The sequence below is a fragment of the Trachypithecus francoisi genome, unplaced genomic scaffold, assembly GCF_009764315.1.
Source record: "Trachypithecus francoisi isolate TF-2019V2 unplaced genomic scaffold, Tfra_2.0 Lachesis_group16, whole genome shotgun sequence".
NCBI classification, from domain to species: domain Eukaryota; kingdom Metazoa; phylum Chordata; class Mammalia; order Primates; family Cercopithecidae; genus Trachypithecus; species Trachypithecus francoisi.
In genome coordinates, this window is record NW_022681461.1 from 84,784,248 (window position 1) to 84,806,793 (window position 22,546).

The 22,546-nt window shown below is 42.8% G+C and overlaps 1 protein-coding gene and 2 long non-coding RNA genes across 6 annotated transcripts; 2 read left to right on the forward strand and 1 right to left on the reverse strand.

Moving 5' to 3' along the window:
* The first annotated feature begins 1,496 nt into the window (after positions 1–1,496).
* PGAP4 (post-GPI attachment to proteins GalNAc transferase 4) lies at positions 1,497–15,596 on the forward strand. 4 transcript variants are annotated; one of them, XM_033237940.1, is made up of 2 exons: positions 1,497–1,839; positions 11,598–15,596. In XM_033237940.1, the coding sequence occupies exon 2, from the start codon at positions 11,675–11,677 to the stop codon at positions 12,884–12,886; it is 1,212 nt and encodes a 403-aa protein (XP_033093831.1). In that variant the 5' UTR covers positions 1,497–1,839; positions 11,598–11,674; the 3' UTR covers positions 12,887–15,596. The 4 variants fall into 4 exon arrangements, with proteins under 4 accessions (XP_033093831.1, XP_033093833.1, XP_033093834.1 ...); XM_033237942.1 differs by lacking the exon at positions 1,497–1,839 and adding an exon at positions 1,900–2,222; XM_033237943.1 differs by lacking the exon at positions 1,497–1,839 and adding an exon at positions 2,271–2,811.
* On the reverse strand, positions 7,257–20,967 carry LOC117098902. Its single transcript, XR_004443641.1, has 5 exons — positions 20,177–20,967; positions 19,154–19,569; positions 15,854–16,012; positions 8,851–8,934; positions 7,257–7,396 (listed from the first exon to the last, which is right to left on the reverse strand). It is a non-coding gene; the product is annotated as an uncharacterized LOC117098902 (long non-coding RNA).
* Positions 7,420–15,595, forward strand: LOC117098903. The gene is made up of 3 exons (XR_004443642.1): positions 7,420–7,635; positions 8,287–8,289; positions 15,483–15,595. It is a non-coding gene; the product is annotated as an uncharacterized LOC117098903 (long non-coding RNA).
* Positions 20,968–22,546: the final 1,579 nt, after the last annotated feature.

The window sequence follows — 22,546 nt, forward strand, 5'->3', positions numbered from 1 at the left end:
ACTAACCACGTGTAGGTACTGAGCATTTCAAATATGGCTAGTGCTACTGAGGGACTGATTGTTACATTTTATTTAATTTTTAATTAATTAAAATTTAAGTAGTTACATGTGACTAGTGACCAAGATATTGGACAGCACAGACATTGCCTGGAACATTATAATAGGTACTCAACGAATTTTTGTTAAACAAGTGAATAACTACCAATCATTTAGAGAAAGCTAGATATTTTGGCAGGTAGAATGCTAAGCACTTTATATACATTATCTCATGCAAACCTCTCAACAAACCTATGAGGGAAATATTACTGTTCCCAATATATAGATGAGAACATTGAGGCACAGAGGAGTTAATTTGTCAGAGCCAATAAATAGATTAGACTTCAGAACTGAGCCAATGACACGAATTGAATTCGACTCAGGTTGGTTACAATCCTCCAATTTCGGAGTATCAGACTCCCAGTTTTTCTCCCAGGAAATGAAACTACCTTCCCAAGCTCCCTTTCTGTGCTATATCCAGCTCTCATACTACCCAGCCTCACATATAGACTTTCCGACATTCCTAATGACAAATTCCTTGAGTGCAGGATCCACACCTCATTCTTACTTCATTGTCATCTATAGTGTTGGCACTATGTCAAAACCATTCTTCAGTAAATGCTGGCTGAAAGAGTAGAAGATGAATGGATGCTCAGGTGGATGTTTGTAAGGTTCTAAAGGAAGTTAATATCTAGTATCAATTTTATTCACCCAAGAAGAAATCATATGAGCATTTACTGGCTTTAATGCTTTATCTTGTGACCACTGAACAGACCTTTTAGAACAAGTGTTGGCAAATCAGGCAGTAAATATTTTAGGCTTTGTGGGTCATAAGGTCTCTGTCACAACTGTCCAACTCTACTGTTCTTGCATGGTAGCAGCCATAGACAATATGTAAATGATGACCATGTTGCAATAAAACTTTGTTTATGATCACCAAATTTTGAATTCATTAATTTTCATATCCCTGAAATAGTCTTCCATTTTTTAACCATGAAATATCGCAAAAAACATTCTTAGCTTGTGGGCTGTACAAGAACAGGCAGCAAGCTGTAGTTGCTAACCTGTGGCCTAGACAGGCAAACCTAGGATTAGAAGCACTGAGTAAGGCCGTACAACCGCGTAGAGAAAACCCATTCAGAAGGGAAAGTCCAGGGTGGAATGCAGGAAGCTGTTAGTTTTCTTTTGTCCCCCGCAATTTTTCCTCCCCCGGATCATTCTATATCTTTTTCCGGTTTGCTTTGCCAGGATTGTTCTCAGTGTGCATACCTTCCCACACCTCAGGCGTTTTGTCTCTCGTGGCCATTTGTGTTTAAATTGAGGGTTTTGGGAAGACTGAAAAACATTCAAGACCCAAAGTAATAGCTTTCTCACGCACTGAGAGAGATCGTTCCACTGGTGTGAATAAGTCTCTGTGTACCCACCTGATGAAATATAATGCTGGCTTCTAGTTCCCTCACAAAAGAAACAGGCTTCCTGTTTGCGTGACTTGGGGGCGACTCCTGCTTTTCCCTGGCTGCCCATCAGTTGGCGCCTTTTGCCATCCTTTTTCCCCAAGCCGGCTTTGGGGGCCGCGGTCGCTCCGCAGCTCGCGGGTCACATGGCCCGCCTGAGCAAGGGGAGCCCTGCGCCCGAGCTGCGAGGCGGGAGGAGGTGAGGCTCGGGCGCACACCCAAACCGCGCTGCGCCCGCTCCTTCTGGGCCCCGGCGATGGCGCCTCCACCGGGATGAGCTAGCCAGCCTGGGCGATACCAGAGGCGGCCCTCGGCGCGCGCAGGGGACCGAGCTGATCGCCCCAACCGGGTAGGTTTCTGTTGCGCACGATCTGCCCAGCCCTTTTGGAGCGGTGGTCGGAGCCCTGGAGAGACACCAGAGCGCGGGGACAAGGATTAGGGGTGGCCACAGCTGGCACAAGCAGGGCAGCTGAGGGTTGGGGAGAGGCGTCGCAGAGGGCCTGTGCCCCTGGCAGTGCGCCTCGGGCAGGCGGATTGCCTAGCGGCCCTGCCCGGAGCTCCGACCGCTTCCTGCCGGGGGATTGCGAGGTCCGGCGGGGTCCCCCGCGCTGCAGGGGCCCGCGTCAGTGCGGGGATAATTGAGTGCCGCGGGGGCGCCTCCCTGGCCCTCGCCTGGGCCAGCTGCGCTGACAGGCCAACAGAAGGACGCGAGCGGGGCGCGTGCGTCTCTGGGTAAGACCCTCGCCGAGCCTAGCAGGGCCGAAACGCCAAGGGGCCTGGCGCCTAATGGCCGCCCGCAAGCAGGGGACCCTCGCAGCGCGTCCACACCTTAGGTTCGCCTGGCGCGCCGAGAGCGCGGCCGCAGTGTTGGGTTTCTGCGGGCGACCTCGCAGCCAAGGGCTGGGGGAGGGCGACTGGGCAGAGGAAGGCGTCCTTCCCAGCACCTGGAAAAAACAGCAGAAGGGAAGGAGCGCAGCGATGGAGACGGTCAGCTCGGCCTACGGGTGGGAAACTGAGGCTCAAGCGTGGCAGGGACTGCCCAAGGTCAGCGACAGACACTAGATCCAGTGCCCTGGACATCGTCCCCCATTCTTTTTCCAAGAGGGAGGGTTAATTAGGTCCACCTGGGCGTGTCTCACCCTCTTTCTGGCCCTTGGCTCGGGCGTCGCCAGTGTCGCACTGCGCTCACGGTGTCTTGGGGCGTGAGCTCCTGCAGGGTCGTTGTGACCCGCATCCCCTGCTCGACCCAGGCTCTCTCCGGGGGGCCGCAGGGCGGCTCCAATGATGATCTCACCATGCGGACCATTAGCAACACATGCAGGTGTGTGTGCGCGTGCATGTGTGAGTTTCTCCAAGAAAACTAATCCTTCTAAGGGGAAATAGCTTTTTTTTAGGGTTGAATTTCTAGAATGCACTGCACTAGGTACTTTATGAAGTGAGAAGAGAAAACTAACATTATTAGAATTATCAGAATGTTGTAAGGATACGCTTATTAGAAAACATCCAGGAAAAAAAACTCCAAAGGAGAAACAAAATAAAAATAACTTAAAACTTCAACTTCTAGATGGTTTAGATTTTCTGCATATCTTAAAATTTTCTCCATGTATACACATTTGAAGTTTTGAATCAAAAGTGTGGACCAAGAAATGGTATCTTGTCTTAATTTGCATGTCTTTGATTACCAGTAGGAATTAACACTTTTTCTTCTGTGTAGTAGCCTTTTGCATTTCTGTAGGTGAGTTGATTGTTAATTTTTCTGCCCATTTTTCAGTTGGAGTATCTTTCTCTTCCTAGTTTGTAAGCACTTTATGTGTATTACACATTAAAGTAGTAATTCTTTGTCACATGTTGCACTATAGGGAGTATTTTCTGTTAATTTTTACTAGTTCTAATTCCAAATGATCTTTTGGATACTTTGGTCTATTTTTTATTTTGATGGTTATATGGGAATATAAATTTGACAAAACTCATCAAAATATATATTTAAGCGGTGCATTGTATTGTATGTAAACTGTACCTCAATAAAATTAATTTGTAAAGGCCTAGAAAATTACGATGCTGGGTAATGAGAGAGAATCTGCCTAGTCAGATAGTAAAACCTGTTATAAAGCTTTCATAATGAAAATGACATGGCACTGGCACCACAATGTAGGGAGAGATAGCTGCCAATATCCACAAACAGATATATATATGTAATTTAATTTATTATAGCTATAGCAATTTAAATCACGAATAAAAAAATGGACTTAACAGGTGCCCTGTCATGTTCACCTTCCCAGTGTCTAACACAAGACTCAGCGTTTAATCGAATGCTTAATTATGATTATAAAAGTAATGCTCTGCAGAAATGTAGATATCGAAACAGGAAATTGCCATCCCCATAGCCGTCATTTCTCCTTCACTAAATTATACTCCACATTAAAAATAAATTGGTCATATCTCTGCACATTTTTCTGTAATTTGCACTGATATAGTTAGCATTTCTCCCTTCTGGTCTTAGTCTACTTGAGCTGCTGTAACACATTCTCAAAGAGTAGGTGGCTTAAACAACAGACACATTTATTTCTCAAACTTCTGGAAGCTGGAAGTTCCAGATCAGGGTGCCAGCATGGTCAAGTTTTGGTGAGGGCCCTCTTCCTGATTTACATGTGAGAGAGCAGAGAAAAGAAGTGATCTCTCCTATCTTTTCTTATAAGGGCACTAATAAAGAGCATGCATTACTGAGGTCTGCACCCTTATGGCCTGATTACCTTCCAAAGACCCTGTCTTTGCATACCATCACATTGGAGATTAGGATTTATAACACGGATTGTGGCTGGGGAGGAGGAGGGCAAACATTCAGTCCAAAGCACAAACCTAGCTAGGATTTCTTTTATGTCAACATATGTAAACCTTTCTCTTTCTTCTTAACATGTTCACAGCATACCCTTTTATGATTCTCTAAAAATCTGTTCCCTTTGCTAGGTATTTCATTTGCCTGCAGTTCTTCCTTTCTTCCGTTCTCCCTCCCACCCTCTTCCTCACTCTCTCTCTCTCTTTCTTTCTTCTTTCTTTCCTTTCTCTTCCTTCCTTCCTTTCTTCCCTTTCTCCCTCCATTCCTCTCCCACTCTTTCTCTCTTTTTCTTTCTACTACAAACAAAACAGCAATGAACATTTCTTATCCATCTTTGGTAGCATGTGTTGGCATTTCTGCAGAGTAGATTCCTAGAAGTAGGATCGTTATGTCAAAGGGGATGCACATATAAAATGTTAATAGATACTGCCCCAACACCCCAACATTTCCTCCAAAAACTGCACCAATTTATATGAAAGTGCCTAGTTGTTGAACTCTGCCACTCCCTCTTGAAGTAAATTAAATTCAGATGTTAAATATAGAGATTAATTATGGAGAAAGGGATCTCTAGTACCAAGTCTTTTCACCTGAGCATCATTTTTCTGTTTATTAATGACTTTTTAAATACCCTTTCGTAGAATTTTGTAGTATATGTATATATTCTGCATATTTCTGAAATTTATTTCTAGGTATTTGGGTTATTTTTTCCCTTTTGATTGGGATTTTTTTATTCCCTTAGTTCACTGGTGATTGTTTACATGAAAGCAATCATTATAATATAGATACAGATACGAACATGTAATGCATATATATAATACCTGTGTATATATACTTGCTATGTATATTATATATTATTTTTGCATATTAATTCTGGTACCAACCATGTTTTGAAAGTCTATTGCCATTTCTAATGGTTTTTCAGTTGATTTTCCTGTGCTCCAAATTTGTGCAGGCAGTCGTGCATATTGGTTGAGAACGTGGGTTCTGGACACAGTCTGCCTGGGTTCAAGTTTTGCCACCTGCTTAAAAGCTTAGTTTTTTAAAGTATAAAATGGGCTTAATAGTCATACTTCTCATAGGCTTTTTATGAGGATCGATAGATGAAATGCTTAGAACAGTGTCTGGCATGTAAGTGCTCCACAAACATTTACAAATAAGTCCATCTCTACACAGTATATGACCAGCTCTTTGATACTACCAATTTTATAGCTGAGGACCTGAGACCCATAGAGGTCAAAGAGGCTATTTATTTGCTCAACAAGCATTGAGTGTCTTTTATGCATAGTTCTATGCTGGGTCTGTGAGGCATACCAAAGATAAATCAGACTAAATCTACTAAAAAGAGATTTAAAAGTCCAATCAGATCATAAGTCAAGGGCCATAAACAAGGCCATGGAAGACAACAGGCATCATGGAAAAACATGAGCTTTGAAATTTATCCTTGTGCTTGAATTTCCTGCTTGCAACTTGTTAGCATCAGTTTTTTCAACTAAATGGGATTAATTCCATGCTATATGTAGTATGGCCTTAATAAGCGGTAGCTATAAATAGATGAGTCTGAAGTAGAAAGTGACAAATGAATGCCCTGGAGGAAAAGTTCATAGAAAGGGCCCCAGTACTTAAGGGGAAAAAACAGATTCTTTCTGGTTGGAGAGGTCAGGGTTGGCTTTTGGAAGAGGTACCTTTTGAGCTGACTCTTGGTTGAGTTAGACAGTGTGAGGAGCAGAAATGCAGCTGGAAAGATAGTTGGAACTGGATTGTGAAGAATGTTGGCAAATAATTTGAACTTTATTCTACAGTCATGGGGGAATCATTGAATAGTTTTACAGAAAAGAGTGCCATGTTCTGACTTATGCTTCAGAGTATCAGATGGATGCTGATCAGGTAAAACATCACCATCATCTGCACAGTGTCCTATGCTGACAAAGGGCTATCATAGCTATTGTCTCTTCATCGTCACAATGACTTTTTTTTTTTTTTTTGAGACACAGTTTCACTGTGTTGCCAAGCTGGAGTGCAGTAGCACAATCTCGGCTCACTGCAACCTCTAACTGCCTGGTTCAAGCGATTCTTCTACCTCAGTCTCCTGAGTAGCTGGGATTACAGGCACGTGCCACCACGCCCAGCTAATTTTTGTATTTTTAGTAGAGACGAGGTTTCACCATGTTGGCCAGGATGGTCTCAATCACCTGACCTCATGATCCGCCCGCCTCGGCCTCCCAAAGTGCTGGGATTACCAGCGTGAGCCACTGCGCCCAGCTGAAGTATTTTTTATTTTCCTATTTCACAGAGAAATAAAAGAGGCTCAGAGAGATAAATGATTTTTTTTATACAAATTGATCGAATTAGTGAGCATTAGGACGAGAACTGGACCCAGATCTTTTGGCTTGTGTTGCTCATTCTGGAGGTCAGAAGCTCTGTTAGGAGCCTGTTGGAATCAGCTGGCTTGGAGGTGCTGAGGAGGAACTAGAGTGTGGCAGGCAGGAAGGCTTGACAAGGGGAAGGGGAGGGGAAAAGAGGAAAAGAGAGGCATAATAAAAGAGGCTGTAGATGTGGGATTAGGAAGTGAGTGCATGGAGGTGAGAAGTTAGAACTAACTAGTGTTTTAGACTGAGTTGCCTGGGAAAGTGGTGGTGCCATTCATATAGTGGATTTGGGAAACATAGAACATTCTTGAGCACTCATCCCCTGACTCACACCCTGGTATTGTGTCTCCCACACCCGTGGATCCTTTAGTTTAATTTTCAGAAGTTGCACTAAAATGTAACTGTTGTTGTCGCTCCATTTATTCATCTAAGCCCTAGTTCATGTTCATTTCTCAGAATCTGTGTCCTTTATTGTCTTCCCTGAGCCCTACACTCTAGACATGGTAATAGGTAAAGAACTCTGTTTAGGGAAGAGCCGTGTTTCAAAGAGCACATGCAAAGCATAGGTAAGAACTGGCTATGTATTGTTCTGTAGAATCGGAGCTGTAATGGTGCAATCATTATTAGGTCAGCTCAGAGGTGCCAGTCAGTCCACAGTGTCTCTGGAGCCTGGGCCTCAGCCTGTGACATCATGGGCAACTGGAATTCTGGAAAAAGACAATCAGAGTGGTCACATAGACATAGCCCTCTTGTCTCACCCTTATGATTGGGCTGGGAATAAAAAAAAAAACTCCTTCCCCAAACTAGCAGTGAAAAGTCCTGTGTTTTTGTATCTGTTCCCCTAAGGCCATTTATCTTTTATCTTTTTGTTTGTTTGTTTGTTTGTTTGCTTTGTTTGAGACAGAGTTTTTCTCTGTCACCCAGGCTGGAGTGCAGTGGTACGATCGTGGCTCATTGCAGCCTCAACCTGCTGGGGCTCAGGCAATCCTTCTGCCTCAGCCTCCTGAGTAGCTAGGACTACAGGAACATGCTACCATGCCTGGCTAATTTTTGTATCTTTTATTGAGACTGGGTTTTGCCATGTTGCCCAGGCTGGTCTGAATCTCCTAGGTTCAAGCCATCCACCTGCCTCAGCCTCCTAAAGTGCTGGGATTACAGGCTTGAGCCACCACATCCAGCTGTTCATTCTTCTTAAAAGCAGATCAGTAAGGTGAAATAAATTATAGGTGGCATTGGACACCACAGCCTACTGTGTAACGATTGGTTAAATCTTTTAAGAAAATATTTTAAAAAGTAAACAAGAACATACTCCTGAATGACTCTATAACTCAGTGTGGTTGGATTTTCAGCAAAGCAGTCATCTAATCTTGAATGAAGGATCTGATCCCAGCTCCTGTGTCCTAGGTAGGTGTGGTAGGTTGCATTATTGTTCAAAATGCCCCTCCCTGGAGTAGATTTTCTGCCCCTCCCTGGAATACATATATTTCTCCAGTTATTGGCTTCAGGTGTGGCCATGTATCTTTTGGCACTCCCTTCTTGTAGGAAAATGACGTAACTCTGCTCTGTTGAACTTGCGTTATTATGTGGCTTGTTCCAGTCAGTGAAATGTGGGTGGAAGTGACCTGTGTCACTTTTGAGAAGTAGCTTTGAGAGCCCACTTGTGGTGCACTATTCCCCTTTTTTCTCTCTACCACAAAACCAGCAATGTTAAAACAAAACAAAACAAAAAAAAAACAGTTCTATCTGCCTGGGTCCTAGAGTACAAACAACAGGCAACAGAGGCACAATTGACCTATAAAGGACAAGTAATATGAGCAAGAATTAAACCTTCGTTCTTATAAGCCACTGAGATTTTTGGGATCATTACTGAAGCCTGTCCTTATTCGTGCAGTGTGTAATGATTGGGGTTGGGGGCTGGGTCTTAAGCCCTGTGAGCATTCTAAAAAAATTTCCATATTCTCTGAGCAGATTGCTAGATGCTTTCTTTTCTCCTCAGGATTTAGAAATCGGCCTGTTGCTTTTTTTTTTTCTTTCTATTGAATCTTCACTTTCCCCTCCTTCTGCTCTGTGGGAGGAGTAAATCTTCCTGTCCCATTGTTTTGGCCAATGGATGATGAGTAGACTTGATTTGTGACACACTGAAACAAGGATGTAAATGTACCTGCATGTTTTGACTTGGTCTCTTGTGCAGCTTCCAGGCAACATAGGAACACGCTCCAGGTGACTGTTTCTTCTGCAGCTCAATCTAGAAGGAGGGGCATGTGGCATGAACTAATTCTGACCTACATTCTGGAGCTGACCCCAACTGAGCCACAGCTATCCACAAACCCGTATGCAGGAAATACATGTTGTTACTTTAAGTTAATGAAGATTTGAGACTGTTAATCACCCCAGCAAAGCTGATTAATATAGGCAGGGACCATGTGTCCTCTGAACCGAATCCCTCTCTTTTCCTTATTGTCAGTGGAACAGCAGTCTCACAGACATAGTTTTAAAGTGAAGGACTATGTGAGATGTTAATGATTTTATTGTCCCCAGTAGGATAAATTCCCTAGGACCCAAGGTTATCCTGATGTCAGTACTAGGTGTTCCCATTTCTTTCCCCTGTGACATATCATAGTAAGTGATAGTACTTACTATGTGCCTGGCATTTTCCAAACTGCCTGCCCTATCTCATTGTCTCTAGTTCCCTCCTCTAGATTGATCCAGCTCCCTTGTGGTAATAGCAAAGGCAGGGATAATAGTCTGAGCAGAAAGCCACTTGAATGCCTCCTTTTCCAAGGCCAATACTGCAGGAGTGTGAGCTCAGCCCAATTCTAGTATTGGCTTCCATTAGTAGTGATGTGGAACCGGTGAGACTACGTGGATGTGCAACCACATGATTTGTTAACTCCATTGCCCTGAGCAGAGCAGAGGAAGAAGCAACCAGTCTGCAATATGCTGGACGTTCACAAACCAGCAAGACTGGGGTTGCATACTATTCAAACCGCTCTTTGTTTTGTTCCCTCTTTGGGTACTATCCTGATCTCTTAGTACTAGGATAGTCTGTCTCACCTTTGAGTCCCATAGTACAATCTGCTTCTGTGGCTGAAATGAAACTTGTTTCTCTACTTGAGAAATTACCATGTCACTGTACTATAGATATTTGATATTCTACACAACTGTAGAGGCTAACTGCTGTAATAAAGTCCAAAAATTATTGGTGTCTAGACACAGTGGTTTATGTATTGCTCACAACACAGTCCACTCTAGTTTGGGAGGGTACTGGGAGGTGGGCAGTGGGAGGGACATCTGTTCCATGCAGTCCCAAAACTGGGATATGTATGTACAGGATTCAAGGACCCAGGCTTCTGCCATCTGGTGACTGTACCCTCCTCTAGATCCACCAGGGCTGTCCATTCAGCTGGCAGACGGGGAAAGAGAAAGTCGAAATGGCACATCTGTTCTCAACTACCTTGTCCCAGGTGTCACTGCTGTCACTTTGCTGACAAGCCCTAGTCACATGACTCCACCTGGAGAAGGCAAGCTAGGAAATGAGGTCTTTCTGTGTGCTCAAGGGGAGAACATGGATATGAGAGCACTGGCTGAGTCTGCTCCACAGCAACCTCACGTGGTTCCTGGGCAATCCTCCCTTTGCAGTAACTCACAAACTACACAGTTTTCCTCCAAATGTGTATAAACCTCATTATGCTTCTGAGGCAAGAGATTTACTTTCTGTACTGCAGACACCATTTAGTTTTGCATTGACCCTACTAGCAAAGGACTGGCTTTGTCCTTTTAATTCTGTTTTTTGGCAGTAGCCTCTTTTCCATCATGACATTAGACCTGCTTACTTCTGAAATATTATGAGTTTGAACATATGTATAGATTTTAATGGCATTTTTACTCTACATTAATTTGCTTTCTAACGTATTTTATATTCACAGTAACCCTAAGAGACGGATATTATTATTTCCATTTTAGAGCTGAGAAATGTAAGATATAGAGAGGTAAACTGACTTCCCAACAAGTGAGAGGTAGAGCTAGGATTCATACCAACATGAGCCTGGCCTCAGGCCCATGCTCTGAATCATTACATCACACAGCATTTTTTCCTGGACCAAACTGAGGGCAACTGTCTCTTCCATATTCACCTCTGCCTTTCCCTGCCCCACCCACCCCCCCTTCATTGAAAAGCTACTCATGGATCTTCCTCCAGATGTTTCCTCCCTCCCCAAGCCTAGGGCTCTAGAGTTTGCTTGCTTATGGGAGATACTTCCTCTCATTGGTTCCCATGATCTACAAAAATAAAATGGGAGAACAATCAGGATTAAATTAATATGCAATGTTAAGTATAGTTGCGTGAGATTAGAAACACGTGAATGAAAAATGACATTAAATAACAAAGATATTTCAGAGAATCCTAAGTATTCCTTCTCTTGTTGGACAAGATTTTTTTGGAAATTGCTGTATGCACAGTTAATCAACAAGTATTTTCTGGGTCCTTATGCTGGAACTTGCTCTAAATCTGTATATTTCCTTTGTGCCAAGCCTTGCTTTTTTGCCCCTGTTTTAAGAACCTATTGTCTGTGTACCTGGTGAATAATGATCCTAACAGCCTACCTGGAGATTTTCTGGCACATTATAAACCTAATTAAGTATCTTTGGGCATGGAGACTTGGTTGGATGCACTGAGATCTTGTTACTCATAGAAATAATAAAAACATCCCAGAGGCTGTTAGCAGACACGACCAAAGAAAGGTTTACTGCAGAAAATACTTTAAAGTCTCTAGAAGCTACAGAGCCTTGAATTATAATTTCTGGTTTGATATGTGCTGAGTTCAGTTCTTGGCCCTTTGTTTTTTTGTTTTTTGTTTTAAAAAAAAAAAAATGCTTACCCTTACCATTCCCTACTTCCTCTCTCTTTAGGTTTGATTTCTGATGACTCTGGCCTGAGTTCCAGGATGTTTTTTTCTTGGGACCAGACATGAACAAAAGTTGACCTCATGAGCACTTCAACCTCTCCAGCTGCCATGCTCCTCCGGAGGCTGCGGCGACTCTCCTGGGGCAGCACCGCTGTCCAGCTCTTCATCCTAACAGTGGTGACATTTGGCCTGCTGGCCCCCCTGGCCTGTCACCGACTTCTGCACTCTTACTTCTATCTGCGCCATTGGCATCTGAACCAAATGAGCCAAGAGTTCCTGCAGCAAAGCTTGAAAGAGGGTGAGGCTGCCCTCCACTATTTTGAGGAGCTTCCCTCTGCCAATGGCTCAGTGCCCATTGTCTGGCAGGCCACCCCCCGGCCCTGGCTGGTGATCACCATCATCACTGTGGACAGACAGCCTGGCTTCCACTACGTCCTGCAGGTGGTGTCCCAGTTCCACCGGCTTCTTCAGCAATGTGGCCCCCAGTGCGAGGGGCACCAACTCTTTCTGTGCAACGTGGAGCGCAGTGTGAGCCATTTTGATGCCAAGTTGCTCTCCAAGTACGTCCCTGTGGCCAATCGCTATGAGGGCACTGAGGATGATTATGGTGATGACCCTTCAACCAACTCATTTGAGAAAGAAAAGCAGGACTATGTCTATTGCCTGGAGTCATCCCTGCAGACCTACAACCCAGACTACGTCCTGATGGTAGAAGATGATGCTGTTCCCGAAGAGCAGATCTTCCCAGTCTTGGAGCATCTTCTGCGGGCTCGCTTCTCTGAGCCACATCTCAGAGATGCCCTTTATCTCAAGCTCTATCACCCCGAAAGGCTCCAGCACTACATCAACCCAGAGCCCATGCGGATCCTGGAGTGGGTTGGTGTAGGCATGTTGCTGGGGCCCTTACTAACCTGGATTTACATGAGGTTTGCCAGCCGCCCAGGGTTTAGCTGGCCTGTAATGCTCTTCTTCTCCCTGTATAGCATGGGTCTGGTGGAGCTGGTGGGTCGGCACTATTTCCTGGAACTGCGGCGGCTGAGTCCTTCCCTGTACAGCGTGGTTCCTGCCTCTCAGTGTTGCACCCCAGCCATGCTCTTCCCCGCACCTGCGGCCCGCCGGACCCTCACCTACCTGTCCCAAGTGTACTGCCACAAGGGCTTTGGCAAGGACATGGCACTGTACTCGCTGTTGAGGGCCAAGGGAGAGAGGGCCTATGTAGTGGAGCCGAACCTCGTGAAACACATTGGGCTCTTCTCCAGTCTCCGGTACAACTTTCATCCCAGTCTCCTCTAGGGTGCCAAGAAATGCCTTTCTGAAGTTGGCCACTTCTTGAAGATTCAAATATTGATCTCTTTATTTAGACATGGTTGCCTGCAGGTATTTCACTGTTTACTGTTGTTAGAGATATAGGCACCGGGGCAGCTGAGGAACATGAATAAGTCAAGAGCCTTGGCTTTGGTAGCCTCCTGGCAGGAGCAGCAGTTTGCCACAGGTCCGGACCTCTCCCGCCACACAGCCACACTGCCTCATGCAGTCTGACCCACCCAGTGAGGGTGCATTTGAACCCTGGTTATATTCTCCATCTGTTTTTAAGCTCTGCTTTGTGATAGAGCTTGTGACTGCCAAAAATCTTGTGCACAGTGATATGACTGTTTTAGGATCTTAAGGGTAGGATTTTGTGAAAGGTGAGAGCCTTTGGAATTGAGTTCTTTCTCATTGGGTATGAAAATGGATGTATGTTTAGAATATATGCCTAAGGAGGCAGGACCATGTAGATAGATTCCATTTGTTTCCTTGACCTGGTATAATAAAAACTGATAAAAGCCGTGCAGTGCCCAGCATCTTGGAGGCAGGTGACCTGGCTTTTCTGTTACCTGGCATTTTCGTTTCCTATATATCTGTAGTGCACTGATAATTGATATTGTTAATGAGAACTTTAAGGCACGACAAGATCTGGAAGAGCTTCTGAACCATCACAGTCAGATTGCTTATGTTGAGTAGTGATTTAACATTGAACATTTCTGTACTGCTCTGACTCTTTGAAAACTGGACATTTCAGAATGATATAGTGTGGACGAGCTCTTTACAAATGGCATGTCATTTTTCCTGACTTTGCTGGCTGACTGCTTACCCTCATTTCTTTTTCTTCTAGGTAGCATGGTGTTATAGGAAAAAAAAAAAAAAAAAGCATGGACTGAAGTCAGAAGACCTGAACTTTTATTTCAGATCTCTGCCATGCCCTAATGATGTGACCACCTTGGGCAGGTCATATAGTCACTCTGGGTCTCAATTTCTTCACCGGTAAAATGAGGGCAGTAATACTTACCTGTTAAAGTTACCTTGAGGATTAAATGGCAGAATATATGTAAAACACCTAGCAAGTGCTTAGTCCATAGAAGACACTTGGCAAACTTTTCTCTCCTATAATAAACATATACAACTCAAGCTTATTTCAGAAAAAGATATTGGTGATGTTGTTTAAAGTATGAGATAGGGCATGGGGCTGCCACCTATGTACCAGCTATTCCAGACCAAGCCCTGCTAGAATAAAGACTGACTTTTCATTGTGACCTCTGAAGGATGTGCAGCTCAGCTTTCACCTAGCCCCACCGTCAGCCAAGCCAAAAAGAAGAATTGTTCATTCAAACTGGAAATGATCTCCAGTTTGGAAATGAGACTCCTCATGAGCTTATTCTAAGATCAGAGTCTGAAAATTACTTTTCTCAAAAGGTACAAATAAAGGTATTTTAACAGTACTATCAGACTAGTGACCAACAAGTTTCTTTATGAGGATGGATGATGATAAAGAGTTCAAGCAATTGTCCAGTTTGTTTCGTTGCCACAGTTTGCTTTTAAATTCCCACAGGGAACTTCCATCTGGAGACCCACTCAACACAGAGGGATTACATAAAGGTTGATCACCCACACTCTGCAGATGAACAAATTGAGACCCAGAGATGCTAAACTGCTCTCCAGGTCACAAACCTGACAGCAGCATAGCTAGAATGGGAACAGAGCTCTTCTGACTTCAAGCCCCGGCACTTTTTTCTTAACCGGATTAATTTTATGAATATCTATGTGGTCAAAGTCTCTTTTGTAAAATCTGACTATAACCTGGACTAAATCATGTCTCTGTAAGCTAAGATGGCAGAAACACATTGTCATGTTAGTTTGGGGGAACAAACAGATCTAAGTAAGTGTTGTAATGTTGTAGTGAGCTGTTATGTATCCCCCAGCAATGTCCAAAGTGATCAGAGCTACTAGATGACTTATTACAATGTTCAGATCCCACTCCTTCATTCCTTCTCTCCCAGTGACCTGTCTACCCCCAAGCTTTAGAACTGAACCATCTCCAACTTAGAACTCATTAGAGTTTGTTGCATTGGTGATTGGATCTCCTCATGAAAGTTTTTTGACCAATGACAGTGGAGCCACTTTAAGCTAGCCAGGCCCAAGATAGGGAAGCACTGCTGGTTTACATTTCTGCTCTTTCTAATTCAGTTGTCTATTGCATGCAGTCATCCCTTCCCTTGACTTCTCCATTATGGAAGGCTAAGGCCATCCTTCCTTGTCCAGTTTCTCTACCTACACACTAACATGCCTTTTCCCCATGGAGCTGAACTCTGTCAGCTGTCCTTGGACATTTTCTGCAGATGCAGGCTTAGTTCTGCTCTTTTGTTCCCACCCACTTCTAAATCTTCCTCCATTTAATCCCTTATTCTTATAAGGAGTCTAATTTTTGTGTGTTGTCCTTGATTAGGGCAGCTGACAGCTTTACACCAAAGCTGAAGTCTCTCATTTAATCCTAAGCAAGGGGCTAGAGAGAACTAAGATATCCTTCCCATATCAAGGGACATAGGTTACTAGAAGGGTGGAGGTCTCTTAACAGGCTCACTCACCTTTCAGAATTTAAATTATGATCAGGCTTAAGAAGCTCTCTCTTGTGACTGAGTGTATTTGCATAGATATGTCTGTGAAAATAAAAGCACCCATTTTACTAAGGCTTTCTGAGAAGACTTTTATCCTTCTCTGTCTTTCTTTTTCATGAGTGGATTTTTCTGATGTAGCAAATAGTATGGGCTCCCTGCCCCACCCCGCACAGTTTTGCCGTCCCAAGGGGGCCATTCAGAAGTATTGGCTGCTGCCTGCACAAGCAACTGTGGCCACAGATCCCTGGATCACAGCAATATCAGAGCATTTATCCGTCTTTTTCTGGGTTAAAAAAATTGGGGGTCACCCCTGCCACCCAAATCATCTTACCTCTCACCAGTATACCCCTGGTACAGTGTGGTGATCATTCCTTCACTCTTTCCTGCCTCTTGGTCTAAAAGTCTTAGAATAAGTTGCAGAGCTGCCATGGGTGGTATTCCTGTCTGTGCTCCATTAACCACCCCAAGAACATGCAGCAACACCTGTAGCCTGAAAGAAAAAACCCAGCCTTCCTCTGAGAGAAACACAGGGATCCCTCACACCCATCCTCCCCCAACTCCCAACACACACTGAAAACAAAACCACTAGCAACAACAAAGTGAAAGACGGCTGTGTGTGATGATGGAAAGACTTCCTCTTAGCACTTGCCATTCCCTGTGCTTGGAATGCATGTAACAAACATTGTACAGGGGCTAAAAGTGTGCACTACAACCAGTTCTCAGTCACTAGACCCCATTCTTTGTTCCTCTTCTTCCTGATTTTCTTCCCTATACCATTTCTTTTTGTCCAGTATTCCTTTTGTTCGTAGGCAGTTCCACTGTGAGTCTTGTACTCTTTCTCATTCATTCATTGCTCACTATGTGTCATGTTCTATTCTAGGTGTTGGGGATATAGCAATGAACGACACAGAAGACCCCTGACACTGAGGAGCTCATGTTCTATGGGGAAGGTGAAGCGGAAAAAAACTCAAAAGAATAAATAAGGGACTTTCAAGAGGGTTCAAGGAAATCTAACTAGGTAATGTGATAGCAGGACCTAGGGATAGGGAAGGACATGGACTGCTTTAGATAGGATGGGAAATCCGTTGGGGGATATTAAAATTGAACTAAGACCTGAATTACATGGAAAAATTCAGCCAAAGGAAAAGCATTCCAGAGAGAGAGAGCACGGCAGTGCAAAGGCCTTGCAGAAAGAATCAGTGTTAAAAGTCCAAGGATGAAAGAAAGCCAGTGTAGCTAGAGCTTGAAGAAGGAGGATGGGAGTGGGAAGACATGAAGGTAAGTTTGCAGGGGCCAGATCATATCAGGCCTGGAAGGTGATATAGCTGTTTAAAGTTTATTCTAAATGCAATGAGAAACCAGCTCCTAGCAAGATAATAAATTGCTTTGCCAGAACATTAACTGTCCATTATTTAGTTCCTTTGCATTCTGCATAGGCTGGTCTTACAAAGGTTCTGTGACAGTAGGGCATCCATTAAAGATCTATTACATAAGGGAACGTGGGACATGCAAGAGCCGATGACAAATGTAGAAACCCTCTGCTTCACTTGGCATCTCTGTCCTTTTCCTCGTCTTTCTGATATTTTAAAGCTACTGTGTTCCTACATACATATGCTATCTGTTCCTTCATTCTCTGATAAATTCATCATTTGCCTTTACATTTTCATCATTTTCACCCCCAAATGGTTAACGTACGTGCTTTTTTTGAAATCATTTTATTCTTTCATATTTCTGTGTCGGTCGCTAGGAGAAAGACCAGGAAAATCTGTTAAACTCTAAACCAAAAATTCCCATTCACTGCAGAGTGATGATTCGCAACACTGCTGCGATTCAGGCAGTGGGGTGTCCTGAAGTGGCAGCACTTCACCACTGCAGTCCTAATAAATTCAGTCTTTTTGTGTTGTTTTGTTTTGTTTTTTGGTCTGCTAGCTCTATTAAATTTCCAGTCATCTTTGACATAGTCCCAAAGATTTTCCAAATAGTATCCAACCTAGAAAACAGTTTCAGTTAATAAGCATTTTTCAGCAAATTCTATTATAGTTGGGATAAAAATATCCAGTGACTTAAAATTACCCAACTTTACATCATGTGGTGCTGTAACTCAACAGTGCATCGTACAGTATATAAAAATTCCACAGTAATCAACTCCAATTAAAGTGCCTCTCCACCTAAATTAAATTACCAGTTAAATAAATTCTCCCAGATGAGGAGTGTATCTAAGGTAAATTAGATTAGTTCTATCAAACTTGTATTCTGCATTTGCACTGTGATATTCTCACCATTTTCCTTCAAATAACAAGAATGCACAATGCAAATGTTTCCGTTAAACAAACAACAAAATCAGTTAACAATTTTTAAGCAAACAGCTGTAATCTAATTCCCCATTGTGGTTTTTTGTTTGTTTGTTTGTTTTGTTTTTTTACCTGCAAACATTGGCTGCCATTTAATTTTGGAAAAGAAATACACAGAATTTTCAGTTTTCCTATTAGGCATGTTATTCACAGATTTTGGGATTCAATGTTTCTAGCTTTACCCTAAGCAGGGCAAAATTTCTGGTTAACCAGTTTTCAAGTCAACCAGTCTGTGTAGATTCATTTCCAGGAATGTGTTTGTGCAATGCCTCTTGTCCTTCTCAACCCTAACTTTCTCCAGCCCCAGTGTATCCAGAATCCATTTCCAACCGGAGTTCAGCAAAAGTTTGGCTTCCATTTAGCTCCCCCTCCAAATAAGTTTATAAAAGAGGAGGCAGGCTTTCATCTCCTTTCTGGCTTGTACACATAGAATACATCTAAATTTTAAAAGCTATGTATGTAAAAAATGGTGTGTGTCTGTATCACATTCAAAATCTAGTTCATGTATTATTCTGCAAGGAAATACATCAAACAAATTAATCATGAGTAAACCTAAATTTAGCAGTTTATCCTTATCTTAATGAATACCTAAATCCTGTTTGCGATATTCACTCAAATGACTCAAGCTTTCTCCTTTTTAATCTTGTTGAACTTTTAGCTGAAATGCCGCAATCTGCAGAAACACATTTCTGTGTTTGAATCAGGAAAGGCTTGGAAGAGATTAGAATAACATTATATTTCATTTTACCAGTTAACACCACAGGAAGAACTATTTCAGCCAAACTAACCCCTTCTTGTCACACTTAAACGTTAACCTTAACCCCAACGTAGACACATACTAAAATTCAAAATTGTATCCCAGGAGGCCTTTAGGACAAATTAATTTTTGTTCTGTGAAAGGCACCTTGTGTCATGTTTCATATCAATTTACATTTATTGAGTGCCTACTGAGTGACAGGTGCTGTGCTCAGTGCTGGAGACTCAAAGGTGAGTGAATAAGACATGCCTTCTTCCTTTCAGAACCTTGGCCCCAGTGAGGGAGTTAGCAACGTGGGGTAAGTCCTGAGATGGCAGGATCACACGGTGCTGTCTATAAATTGCCCCAAAGCACTGAGACTCTAAGTCATCCCAACTCCCTTATCTTCTCTGCAACCTCTTTTCTGAGGACAACATGATCCAACAAAAAAGTCTCCTACCGACAAAGAGAATGTTTGACACAAACACTTATTTTCAGAAACGATTGTCTCCCAAAGCACTTGGCTTGTCCAAAGATGACTTACCTTTTTGGCAGTCCCTTGCAACACCTGTCTCAAAAAACAGTCAAGCTGAACCCAAAGAGTTTCATTGTCCACCCCTCCTTGCTGACAGAAGCTTGCTGATCTGCAAATGGAGAGAGGACTGGGAAGGTCACAACTTGTCCTTGCTCCCTCGAGGTAAGTGTCATCCCGTAAAGCTTGCCTGCTGCCTCATTGCCTTTCCCAAGTCTTGTGCCAAGTCAGTGCTTCTCATATCATAATTTCACTGTAGCTGGTTGCGAGTTGGATCCAGTCTCCTGGAGTTCCCCTCACAGAATGACTACAGCTCACCCATCACATGATGTAAGAGTACCCTTCTTTGAACCCTGCAGGGTTTTTAACCGATGACCACATATTTCTTCCACCTGTTCTTGTCAGTGTTTCCATAGGGACCCACAGACCTGAAAAGACACATTCCTTACTTTTAAAAATTAATTTGTTTAGACAACCCACACTGGTATTGGCCAGAGTCCTCAGACCGGCTCTGAGGATAGCTGACTAAGTTGCTGCTCCAAAATGCTGGAATATGTCATCATTCACAATCATTGTTCATAACCGTCTGACTACCCTAAACACCCTAAACTTTACCTTCAAGGATTCTCTCATCTGAATGAACTAAGCAGAATAAACCGAACAGTAAGAGTAGGGCTTGAAATCCAATTCTTAACTAATTAGAAAGCATGTATGAGCTAAGAGTTTCTTATCCCATGCCAGGAGGGAAATGGAGAAATTTGATTTATATGTGAAAATTCTGCTTTTCAGCTTTCACTTGCCAAAGATAGGACAACTCAAATGAAAAGAAAAAATGGTATTATCCATTTATTTTCCCAAAAGAGATGCTGGAATGCTTTTTTACATTCTCTTCATACATGGGCAGAGTTTGTGCTGTAAATTTTGCAAGTTGATTTCAGTGCAAGAGATGATCACAGCATTAGGATGCATTCACTGGCAAGTAACAGAATCTAGTCTCCCAGGGGCTTAAGCAATAATGACATTTAATTTTCTCACCTGGCAAGAGGTCTGGAGAAGGCAGTTGCAGCAGTGCAGTGATGTCATCTAGGACTCAGATTCTGTCTGCTCTTCTGTTCTGCCATCTTTTGCCACCTTAGCTTCTGCAGCTTCAAATATCATGTCCTCACAGAGCTGCATTCAATGACAGTAGGAAGGGGCTGCGATAAAAAGCTTCCTCTTGTAAAGTCCCTTGGTGGTTGTTTTGTTTATTTTCCTCCTTCCAGGAAGAGCAATTTCAGGAAGTCTCCCAGCAGACCTCTCCTTTTGCTTCGTAGGGCCAGAAATAGGCCACATGCCCACTCCTAGACCAATCACAGGCAAAGGAAAACAGGACAAGCCCAGTTGCAATTCATTCCCTTGGGGCTTGGATAGGGGCCCATCTTCTATGATCTCAGTGGCTCCCTACCCACCACCTAAACAAGATGGGGCTTTTTTTCTGGCCAGGAAGAAGAGGCACATGGATAGCTCTTTGGTAAAATGTGAACAGTAACTGCCCTGTTGCTGGGGGAAGTGATCAAGACTTTTAATATCCTTTCTGCTCATGCCATTTTATTTAGAAATTGAAGTAACGTGGAAATTTATTTTAATATGGTCATACGGTTAAGTTAGGCACATTATTGAAAACATATTCTAGCTGCTACAAGATTAATTGAAGATATCAAAGCGCTTTGAGAGGCATGGCTTCTTAGATTCCTGGTCGCCCATAAGATTGCATTTTCTTTCTCATATGATAGGACATCTGAACAACTGAACATGAAACATTATGGAAACAATAAGATCATTGTTGCTACTTTCAAGGAAGTACAGATAATCAAATTCAAATTGGACATGGGATTGACCAGATGGCAATGGAAGCTTGTGCTTATTTTCAATCTATTGTGGAATTGTCTTGAATTGTTGTTTTGGGACCCATGAAGAGCTTTTTATTTTTTTGAAAATAAATTCACAATTTCAGAAAGTAGTCATATGGATTTTGATTTATAGTATAAACCATGCTGTAAATTTCTGAAGCTCTTTTTGTCATGCACATATTAATACATCTGCGTCAGAAAGTATTTTCCTGTCTGTATTCAGTTTCAAGAAAAAAAAACTACGATAATGAAATTAAATTATGTTCTCCAAAAAAACACAGTATCCCAGAAAAGATATAGAGGAGTCTGACATGAATCCCAGGAGATCCTGAAATTCCTAGAGATTTGAGCAATGGGTGACACTTTACTCTTCAAGAAAGGAGTAAGAATGAAGATAGGAACTAAAGTCATTCCTACCAACCAGAAACAGAATTGTGACCTCTGCCTAACAGATCCCACACCTCAGTTAGCACCTAAAGACATCATGTGTCACCAGTCTTTGGATGTAAGCAGTCATGTTAAGATTAAATTATGCAGAGTTTCCTTTGTTGATAACGCTCTTTCTCAAGCCCCAAAAGTCCTACTAAATATTTCTGGGAGTCTGCAAAAAGGTACCTTACATGTATGTACTCACAAAGAAGTCTGCTAGCTACAACCATCACAGAGCATCTACTTAATCTTTCCTTTCCAGTTCTGGCTCCACACTGCCTTGCAAAGTAACTGGAAAGGCCTTTTACCCTCGCTTATAGTAGCTATTTTGAAACCACCAGTGCCTGTGCCGGGGGTACTATTTTTTAATGCTTCCCCAAATATCAGTTCTCCAGGCTAGGGTAGACTGGTGCAGCAAGACCCAGTGTCTTCTCAGTGGCTTGCCATGACAAAAGTTTGTTTCTCGCTGACACAAAATCTTTTTTTTTTTTGTAAATATATACTTTTTTTATAATGTAAATAAGATAAAAACGTAGCCATCACTTTTCTTTTTTTTTTTTTTAATTGTCTTTTTTTATTTGCTATTATGCTTTAAGTTCTAGGGTACATGTGTACAACATGCAGGTTTGTTACATACGTATACATGCGCCATGTTGGTGTGCTGCACCCATCAGCTCGTCATTTACATTACATTTCTCCTAATGCTATCCCTTCTCCAGCCCCCCAACCCCCAACAGGCCCTGGTGTGTGATGTTCCCCACCCTGTGTCCATGTGTTCTCTTTGTTCAGCTCCCACCTATGAGTGAGAACATGCGGTGTTTGGTTTTATGTCCTTGTGATAGTTTACTGAGAATGATGGCTTCCAGCTTCATCCATGTCCCTGCAAAGGACATGAACTCATCCTTTTTTATGACTGCATAGTATTCCATGGTGTATATGTGCCACATTTTCTTTTTTTTTTTTTTTTAATTATACTTTAAGTTCTAGGGTACATGTGCATAACGTGCAGGTTTGTTACATATGTATACTTATGCCATGTTGGTGTGCTGCACCCATCAACTCGTCAGCACCCATCAATCATCATTTA